This window comes from Hibiscus syriacus, unplaced genomic scaffold, assembly GCF_006381635.1.
Source record: "Hibiscus syriacus cultivar Baekdansim isolate YM2019G1 unplaced genomic scaffold, ASM638163v2 tig00110458_pilon, whole genome shotgun sequence".
Lineage (NCBI taxonomy): Eukaryota > Viridiplantae > Streptophyta > Magnoliopsida > Malvales > Malvaceae > Hibiscus > Hibiscus syriacus.
In genome coordinates, this window is record NW_024062745.1 from 2291788 (window position 1) to 2302352 (window position 10565).

At 37.2% G+C, this 10565-nt stretch overlaps 1 protein-coding gene, 1 long non-coding RNA gene and 1 pseudogene across 2 annotated transcripts; 1 reads left to right on the top strand and 2 right to left on the bottom strand.

Moving 5' to 3' along the window:
* The first annotated feature begins 592 nt into the window (after positions 1-592).
* Positions 593-1264, top strand: LOC120126620 (40S ribosomal protein S19-3-like). Its single transcript, XM_039144770.1, has 2 exons — positions 593-791; positions 1101-1264. Exons 1-2 carry the CDS (start codon positions 613-615, stop codon positions 1171-1173), a joined length of 252 nt encoding a protein of 83 aa, XP_039000701.1. The 5' UTR covers positions 593-612; the 3' UTR covers positions 1174-1264.
* Positions 1265-1658: 394 nt separating this feature from the next.
* Positions 1659-2252, bottom strand: LOC120126622. The gene is made up of 2 exons (XR_005516472.1): positions 2223-2252; positions 1659-1783 (listed from the first exon to the last, which is right to left on the bottom strand). It is a non-coding gene; the product is annotated as an uncharacterized LOC120126622 (long non-coding RNA).
* A 128-nt stretch (positions 2253-2380) lies between these two features.
* LOC120126480 lies at positions 2381-5473 on the bottom strand (annotated as a pseudogene).
* Between the last annotated feature and the right edge of the window lie 5092 nt (positions 5474-10565).

Below are 10565 nucleotides of genomic sequence, written 5' to 3' on the forward strand. Positions count from 1 at the left end.
ATCAGGTCCAGCCCAAGCCATAGACAGAAGAGAAATGAAAGGGTTATTCAGGTAATTCAGGGAACACAAGCAATATATATAAATTATATAAATATAGCATAAAACCCTAGTCCCCTTGAAAACTTATATATTGTGTTCTAACCTCTCCGGCCTTAGCAAGAGGCGATCTCCGCCGTAGCACAGACAAATAAACAGAGATAATGGAGGCAGCTAGAACTGTTAAAGACGTTTCCCCTCATGACTTCGTCAAAGCTTACGCCGCCCATCTCAAGCGTTCCGGCAAGGTATTTTTTTCCACACACTTATCCAGTTAGAGACGTAATCAAGTTCGTTTCATAGTCTTTGATTCTGGATCTGCAATGCATCTTTGTTTGTTTTTCCTTAAGATTAAACTTTTTTCTTTCAAATTTTTGTTTGTTCTTAAGATCGAGCTCCCTCCGTGGACGGACATTGTCAAGACTGGTAAACTAAAGGAGCTTCCTCCCTACGATCCTGATTGGTACTATATTAGAGCCGGTATGTAGATTTATAGCTAGCTTTATTGGCCAACGCTAATGCGGCATTGTATGCACATTTTATATGAACGCTGTATCATGTTGCTTTGTACCTTCAATGGCAAGGAAGATATACTTGAGGGGAGGTCTTGGTGTTGGTGCCTTTAGGAGGATTTATGGAGGGGCTAAGAGGAACGGGAGTCGCCCACGCCATTTCTGCAAGAGCAGTGGATCCGTTGCGCGCCACATTCTTCAGCAATTGCAGAATGTGAATATCATTGATATCGATCCTAAAGGGTGAGTTTTATCTACTACCATTGTTTTTGTTACTGCAATCAATCATATTTTTGTGTTATGATAGTTGGTCATCCCTAACACCTAATGTAAATGAGACATCAATTTTACCAAATTGTGCACAATGTCTGGCCTGTATTTGGACATGTTGGAGTGATATTATCCTTTGAATACATTGAAATTGTCGATGTCGGCATGCTTGTATCGAACATCCACTCTCAAGCCCATTGATAGGTATCCATAGTTTGTCATTGTGTGTCAACTGCTTCTTTTTGCTTAATAAGATTAACTAAAGCCTATATGGTGTATCAGTGGAAGGAAAATCACATCGAATGGTCAGCGTGATCTCGACCAAGTAGCCGGAAGGATTGCAGTTTCCATCTGAGAAATTTTAGGAGAGGTGTTGTTGGAGGTTTTGTCGAATCAATTTCTGTGTTGGAACGGCGTCTGCGAATCCTTGTATTTCGATTTTGAAAAACAATGTAGGGTGTGTTAAGTTTGATTATGTTGAACTCCTGAATTCCAATGAAAAAATGTGCACTACATGTTTGGTGTTCATCCACACTGGATTGTCCAGCATTGAAACCTTAATTCAGATGAAATTTTGTGCTTTATATTTACTTTATTTTTATGTTCAGAAGTTATACAATTGGATTACATATTTGCGTAATTAGATTGTTTATAATCAATTTAAAACTGTTTGTAAGTGCCTGAATCAACTTATACTAGTAATTAGATTGTTTATAGTAAAAATGGGTATAATTTGTCAATCGAAGTTCATATAAAAACCACAAGAGTTGGGCATCTTATTTTTCAGAAAGACCAACGACATACCAACACAAACCATGCAGCAACTTTCATCGTTTTTGGCTCCGATCAGTCACCGATTGGGCATTTGAAATGATGCCGTTCTCGTTCAAGTATTCCACAAATTCATCTATGAGATACGGCCATGCGCCTTCAGCATCGTAATTTGATAGCAAAGGGTCTATTGTCTGCATCACAATATGGCATTAAAAGAACAGCCCATGCACTTAGTACACATATTGTTCACTTACATGCAGTTTCGACTATCCGAAAAAGGCATTCTGTGGAAGACAAGCATCTCTTGCATCCCAAACATAAACATTCCATATGTACTTCAGAAGGTCAAATGCATCTAAGTCTCACTAACGGTTTTAGCATTATCCCCATATTGTAGCTTTAGAATATTGACCAATGTATAATAACACACAACTTGAGTCTCATGCGATATGGGGGTATTCGATCTTGAGTAACGGAGCCATGCATGACACAACGAAGTTGGTGCAACATGGTCAGGCACTAGCACTAACTTTTCTAATGATTTGATGTTGATGACAAAATAAAGCTGATTCAGATGTATATGCAAACAGGACTATCTAAGAGAGTGATATTGAAGATTTTATAACTTACCTTAGTAAACTCCAAAAGTTGAGACCACGTACCAAAGACAACTGCCACATACCAATTGCAGTAGCCAATGCCAAAGATTTCTGACCCTAAGACAGACAATAAAATATTAGTGCTTGTATACAGCTCAAGTACGTATTATTATCAGGGCAATGCACTTTTTAATCTATCCTGCCATGAAGAAGTATTTGTTTCAGCATTATCTTCAAAGTAGGTCAAATGTCCAACAATAACATTTCAAATTTGAAGATTGTGAAAAACAGAAAAAAAAAAATAAATACTTACCCTAGTGCCTGCAACCCAGTGAAGAACTCTTGTTTCGGAAAATTCACACATGATAGAAGCCTTCATGTGCCATGAAAGAACTAACTGCAATTTACTGCATTATTAGCACAGCTGTCCACAAAATATTGGAATCAGATAGGAACAATTTGTAAATATAAATTGGCATCTTGTCAAACCTCCTACAAGGTTGTAACTATTTACAAAATATTGGAATCAGATAGGAACAATTTGTAAATATAAATTGGCATCTTGTCAAACCTCCTACAAGGTGTACTATTTTGATGATATCTTTCTAGTTTTAGTACAACATATATTCTCAAGTGCTCAAAACCTATAGTCATTTTCATCAGTCATTACCATAAGAGATTGAAAATCTGAGCTAGCCAGAAGTGCTGAGTGAAAGTTCAGAACCCTACAACTCTTCTACCTCATTAGCTTTCGTTAAAGCTAGGACATTGCTCTCACAAACTCTAAACAGCAATCCATTTAAGTTAAACCCAGTACTTGAAAAGATAATTTATAAATAATTTAATCACAATCTGTTAAAACTACTACAACTATATATGTAAATTTTGATGCGGTCAACACACACACGCAGTGTAAAAGATAAGTGGCAAAGAGATAGAAGTAGCCAAAAACCTCTGCCAAATTCCAAGACCTTTTGTTAACACTTTGGAACCTTGACAAAAAGTAAGCTAAAGCAGATAATATACATGCAGAAACATAATATTGTTTTCCTTCATACGAATGCATTTTATCGCAAATGATTGTGCTTTGGGATGCAGACATACCATAACAATATCTTGAGGATCCACCTGTCGGGGAAAAGGTTCCCACATCATCAAAATTTTGAAATAAACATAATTTTATCTATATACGAAATAATAGAAAAAGCAAAGCAAATGGGTAAGCTTAATTGATAAAAAAAGGCTACCTGAATGTCATTGCATAGAAAAGTAATACCATCAGCCAGTATCATATCTGTGTAGGGATCTGAATAAAACATTTAAGTGTTCTTATGAAAGGAATCATGCAGGGTAATAAATACATCCAAGGTATTAATAAATGAAAAGTAGCGGATAGTGACTTCATGGATTTCACAAAACCGAAATAATAATATATCAATCTCTCCAATAAACAAGAGTATTCTCAGTTAATCTTGTATCGACAGGACTAAAACATAACCAAAAACATGGCAAACCTCTAACCGCTCATTTATAGTATTATATATTTTTTAATGGCACTAAAGAAAGGCATATAGAGTGTACAAAGTGCAAATTGGGAAGAGAGAGAAAAAAAGATTAAAGAAACAACACTTGCCTTTATATCTGTTATAAAGCTCTTCCATATGTCTAGTATCACGATAACTTTTACTTTGTGGCTGGCTGTAGAAAAAAATCAAAAGCTCCTTCAAGATGCCAATCACTGGCCTTCAAAGATTGAAGAGCAGCTTTTTCACTGCAATTAAATAAAGAATGAGTAAAATTCATGAATAATAGAACTGAAAGTGAGAGCATCACCAATGCATTATTTCAAACTACAGAATATGTTTAATCTAGTTTTTCAACTAATAAACAAGATAAGGGAAAATACCACAGCCATGGTATTCACAATAGCTACAAAAAGTACATTAAATTGAGAAGGAATTTATGGAAACAGATAATATGAAAAGTTCAAGTTTTAGAAAGGAACATAACAGAAAATATACATTACAATAACAATAGGGAAATGATCCATATAGATCTTAAAAATTGTAATGAGGAGTAAAGGGTATCTTGAAAACTTTAGGATCATATGGGCTTTTATAAGATGTTGCAAAGCTTTGTTTTTAAGAAGCATACATAGTGAGGTCTTCATAACAATAGAATATATTTAATCTAGTTTTTCCAACAAAAAATGAACAAAAATAAACGGATATACCACACCCAGGGTACTTACAATAGGCACGGAAAATAGTTTAAATTGAAAAAGGGATGTATAATACTAGATTATAAGTAGGATTCCTAATCAATCTAAAGAAGTTCAAGTTTTAGAAAAGAAAGTACAGAAAATATTTATATTACAAGGTGGCTAGAGCGAACAAGCATAGAGTTAATATGTTTGTGAAGGTGAGGCGTTTGTAGAAGAATGCCACAAGGAGTTGGATGCAATTTATAAAAAAAGAACTATATAAAATTGATTGTTATACAGCTAGAAACAAAATTTATCATGTTTGAAAGCACACAAGTTTATATGTAAGTAAACATAAGAATCATTGAAGGGGTAAAAGGTAGTTAAAATTTCAAGAGAACCAATGGGTACATTAAGGCGACATAAAAATTAGGAAAGTTAACTTTCTTAATGACCAAAATCAGATGGAATTAGCATAGGAACATAATGATAGACAAATGAGAAAGTTATTTAAAATTCGTTAAGAAAGTTGGTATTTTTAGTTCAATGGGGAAGCAACCGCTACCAATGTCTTCAAAAAAGAAAAAGAGTGCGTGGGAGCATCAAATGATTGATTCTATTACAGCCCACCAAGATAAAACAGAATAAAAAAGCATTCTTGCCAATTAGAAAGAGAACACTTCAAAAACCATTGTCCCATATGATGATATCAACCCCGTTTATCAGTATTTCAAATGAACAATATTTGTGGCTGTAACATCCAAAAATTTAATTAAAAGAAAGTTGAGGATCAAATTGCAAATTTTTAAAAGTTTACTGCTTGGTTTTGGAGCTTGTAGGAAGTTTAGGGACTTAACTCTGATTTTTCTCAATTTTCATGGTTAGTTAAAACTCTATTACCCCAAAATCCCCAAATTGGAAAACCTAATCCCTAATTCTTCCCCGCCGGTTAGCCCGCCACTGCATCCTCGTGCTCGCCGTCGATCGACGACCAAAGCTCGACCACCATTCCGCCGTGGGACGACGTCGTTCGTCGTTAATTTCATCGCGAAGTCTCGTCGCGAAAACCAACCGGCCATTGCTGGTTTTCCGTCGATTCCTGCCGATTCCGATGTCGGGTTACCTCACTGCCTCCAGCACTGTGTTCCTTAGGCAATTCCGACCAAAACCCGACCCAAGCTGTCATCCACTGTCGGGGTAAGCATTCCGACCCTTTGTTTTAAATTCCGATGAATATAACCTATTTTTGAGTGTTGAAATTGCTTGGTAGTGATGTGTATATGTACCAGAGTAATCAGTCGACCGACCCGCCCCTTGCGACAAGTCTAAACGTGGGCCTTTACTGAGTTGAGCCCAATCTACCCTAGTATTAAGGCAAACAACATAATATAAAAAAAAATAAGAGAACTAATATTCCTGAAAATCGGCAACTAACATTAAGATTGGTGCCACCGCCGGTTAAATAAAGATCAAAGAAAAAGAAGACAACAACCAAAATATTGAAAGAAAACTAGGTTCTACATCTATAAATTTTTAATATAACTTGATAAAAATTGTATATGCATCTTATATAAACCATGTGTTTATCTATACTTTATAATCTAATTATATTTATGGTAATAAGGAATATCTGTCTAATTATATAAAGACGAAAAGAAGAAAAAAATATGGGATCAAAGGAGTTGCAAGGAAATTTCCTAATTCCTTGCCCCGTAATGCAAGCTCTAATCAGAGAGGAATGCTCTCGGATATGTGCACCAAGGAAGAATAGACCACCTGGGAATGGAGAGGGTAGTAATACAAGCAAGGCAACAATGGAGTACAACGAGGGTGGCATTAACGTCGACGAATATAACACTGAGCTTCTTCCTCACCAAGAGGGAAAGTCGTCGTCTTGGCGTCTCAACCTCGACCAGTTCCGCCTTCCCCAACAAAGATAAAACTCCGATCATGATTCTCTGTCTCACCTCCTTTGTACCCCTATTAAGGCCCTCAATTTCTACGTTTCTCTTTTTCTTTCTCAGATATGTTAATGTTATACTTTGAAATCATACTAATACTAACTTTGTTTGTGTTTTTATTTTTCAATATGGTTGGAACTTTAATTGAGTGGGGAAACAAGAACATTGTTTGGACCAAAAATGAGTTACGAATACGTAAGATTTTATGGAGTTTATGCAATTGTAGAGAATTTTTTGTTTTGATTAATTTCTAATTATCGGTAGTCCAGTGACTGAGTCAAGACTCTCGAGTCACGAGTTTCATGTACACAACGATACTTGAATCCATTTACCGAAAATGTGGAAAAAATCACTTTACCATTAAGGAGAATCGATAATGGAGAATGTTGGGAAATAACCGAGTAACGAGTAATTTCCCTATAACCAAATTAGTGAAAATGCGAAATAAAAACGAAAAAATAATACCCAAAATTGATAACGAAGTTCAGCCAATTATGCCTACGTCTCCGGACTACTGCAGATCTTTTACTAAAGGGAGAAAATTTACAGGTGTTTACAAAAACCCTTGAGAGAGAGCTAGAATGATTTGAGGATAATTTTGAAGCTAAATGAGCTAGGGTATTTATAGTTGAAGCTTAGGAACTAATCTTGTAAATACCCTAAAAAATGCAATGACTAAAGTTGCAATATTCCCATTTCCATTTCAAAAATAGCTGCCCATTTATTGTTTTTCCAGCCGCCCCATGTTGAATGTCTAAGCCACCGGCTGCTAGACATTTCCTTTGACTTTTCTCTAATAATCTCTCACTTGAAGACTGATTTTAATCTGTCTTCACACCTCGATCAATGTAGCAGTATTTCTGGTCTTATTACTCTATCATGCCAACTGAAGCTGAACACAACTTCAGTTTGTCTGTAGTCACCGCCCTGTAAACCCACTTGTTATTGGGCAATTTCTTCGTGGTTGCCTTGTCCCTCAACGTCTTGACCGCCTTCGACTCTTGTCTACTAGTCTTTGAAGGATTGTTCCTCACTTGAACATCCTTGGCAAGCCCTTGCTTCGACCCTTCTCTTATGATGGTCTCTAAAGCCATGTTCTCTACACGAACATGCTCAACAAACTCCTTGGACAAAGACAACTCTTCTTGCACTTGGCTTCTACTCGCCTTGGCATAAATGAACCGTATTGAGCCAACTCTGAACGCCCCCTCGATCCTGGGTTCGTCATCTTCTCTGGACAACTCGATCTTGGGATCATCCAACACCTTGGATGACTTGGCTCCCATCGGGTAATCTTGCAACAATTCTGGCATCTTAAGTCTGCGCCCTCTCGTTTGCTCGACTCTTACCCTCGGCTTAGCATCTTTAACACTCGAACTTGTGCCAAGACTGCACACATTTTCCCCAGACTCACCATCTGGTTCATCATTGAGTGAATTTTCTCTGCCACTCGAGGAATAACATTCCTCATCCTCTGACTTGCCTTCATTACGGAATCTCTTGCCGCTACCCTCGGCTTTCGGCTTTGCTTTGGAGGTCTTGTTCTTCTTGACTCCAAATTCTTTGATGGAATAGCGGTTGTCAAGGCTTTAGACAGCTCATTGACTTTCCTTCGCTTCAACACTTTCTTCGCCCATGGCTTCAATCCGAACATGAAGGTGAAGAACCCATATTCTTCAGTCAAACTTGGGACTTTGAGCATGAGTTTTCTAAATCGGCTCACATACTCCTTAAGTGTCCCTTTATGCCTGAGACACCTCAACTTGGACCACGCCTTCATCCTGGCATACTGTGAACGAACCTGTTCACTTTGCACCCTCAGCTTGATGGTTTTATCTCTTACTATCGCACCGGGTCCATTCTTGTGCTCGACTACTTTGACACCCGCAGTCTCGTCACATTTTATTCCGGGTTCGGCTGCTTCAACATCAACAGCCTTGCCTCGTCTTGATCATTGCTTGGCCGCATTGATCCCCTCAATCGGACCAAGTCTTTTCCCTGGCTTGGTAGCTTTAATACTTGCGACCGCACCAATTCCCGCTACTTCTCCTTCTTCCATCCTCTTCATGATGGTTGTAAGGCGACGCTTCTCGGGACATCCTCTAATCAAATGAGGACCATCACAGAAGTAGCACTTCAATTTTTCCTTGCTCCCATTCTTCTTTACACCGGACTTAGCCTTGCCATTCTTTCTCGATGGCTTTCCTTGGCTACAAATAATCGATGGCTTACCTTGGCCATTCGAAGAGTTTTCTCTACCATCTCCATGCTGCACATTTTCTCGGTCTCCACCACTATTGCCACTATCTCTGGGCATGGGTCTGGACAACACATCGCTACTTGGCTTGACACCTGCAAGTTCAGTCAGCTTTCCGGCTACAGTTATGGCTTCTGAAAGTCTCTGGGCATCACCTTCCTCTCTCCCGAGCAGTGCCCTTGGTCTAAGTCCTTCCAAGAAGGTCTTGAGCGCACCAACAAACTTATCAATTTTCACATTCCCTTCGTCTGCAGCCATCGCTCCCACTAGAATCTGGCTTCGTTTGGATCGTTTTGACAATTTCTGCGAATCACCGTGTATTAGAACACCTCCGTCGACAAACTCGTATCGCAGACCAAATTTTACTATTCAGGTAAATAGTAACCTCGTAGAAAAATTGACAAAAGTCACAACTAAATGCTCTGATACCAGTTATTTAAATAACCAAGTAACGAGTAATTTATCTATAACCAGATTAGTGAAAATGTGAAATAAAAGCGAACAAATAATACCCGAAATTAATAACGGAGTTCAACCAATTATGCCTACGTCTCCGGATTGTTGCAGATCTTTTACTAAAGGGAGAAAATTTACAGGTGTTTACAAAAATATTTGAGAGAGAGCTAGAATGATTTGGGGATAATTTTGAAGTTAAATGAGCTAGGGTATTTATAGTTGAAGCTTAGGAACTAATCTTGTAAATACCCTAAAAAATGCAGTGATTAAAGTTGCAATATTCTCATTTCCATTTCAAAAATAGCTGCCCATTTATTGTTTTTTCAGTCGCCCCATGTTGAATGTGCCGTCGGCTGCTAGACATTTTCTTTGACTTTTCTCCAACAGAGAAGTCTTGACCTGATACAAAAGCTCAATATTCATCTCCTGCACATATTTGATTGCTAGTGTGACCTTAGCCTAAATATATGAGAAATGATGTTTTGCTTCCGGGAATCACTTGTGTTTAATGCTTATCTGGGTAATTCTTCATATTGAAATCCTGTTGTTAAAGGGAAATCTTTAAGTTATACGACTTCAGTTCTGGTATATTGTCTAAATTAGATAGTGAAAATCCCACTAGATTGTCCTATATAGTTTTTGGCAAAGTTAGGTTTAGCACTTGTTTGCAAGCTTATCTGTCGCCATGTCCTTTGTGTATCTGATAATGAAAATGGCATTGTCTGAAGTCGATTGTAAACCAAGGGGCCATTGTGGGTTATTAAACTAAGCATATAATAATATCATCTGCTAAAAACCTGCAACTGTTTCTCCATTGTCCCAATAACATATACAAAAGATCATTAGTAGGTGCCCTTCTCTTGATAATTCATCCCTCGAAGGGACCACTGTGAGGTGAGACTAAGGCTAGAATTGAAGGGCATGCATGATATTTATGCGTTTATTCAACGAGCTATAGGTTCATCATTTAGTTAGTTTATCAAATAATTGTCAAGTTTAATCTCAGATGATGTTATGGAGAACCATAGGAGAAATACCTTCTAAAGGCTCACCCTAAATGAGTAAAAAAATATATTCTTACTATCTGTTTCTACGATAATATCCCTCATCGCCCGATTCCAAACATTAAGTAGCCCCTCGTACATATCCCTATAACTCCGTATCAATAATAAAACAAAGTTTTAAATTTATTAAAAGAGTATTTTTTTTATATTTTTATTGTTATTTCGGTTTGTAAGGTTTTATCTTGATTTATAAACCGACTCATATCACATGCATGATTTTAGTAGTGAGTCTCTTAACAGTAATTTTCTACATATATAAATACTTGAACTCTAAATAAATTTAAGCGATATTAAGCTATGTACGATTTGAGTCAATGGATTCGTTGGTATGTTATTTTTATATTTTAATTATTAATAAATAAATTAAATATAACCTATTAGTTGCGATGCACCAGCTTTTCCATTTGACCTTTATGACTCTATCAACAGAAAA

Coding starts and splice junctions, on each gene's coding strand:
- LOC120126620 (XM_039144770.1), top strand. CDS start 613: ATGGCAAGGAAGATATACTTGAGGGGAGGTCTTGGTGTTGGTGCCTTT. Junction 792..1,100: donor ATTGATATCGATCCTAAAGG/GTGAGTTTTATC, acceptor ATGGTGTATCAG/TGGAAGGAAAATCACATCGA.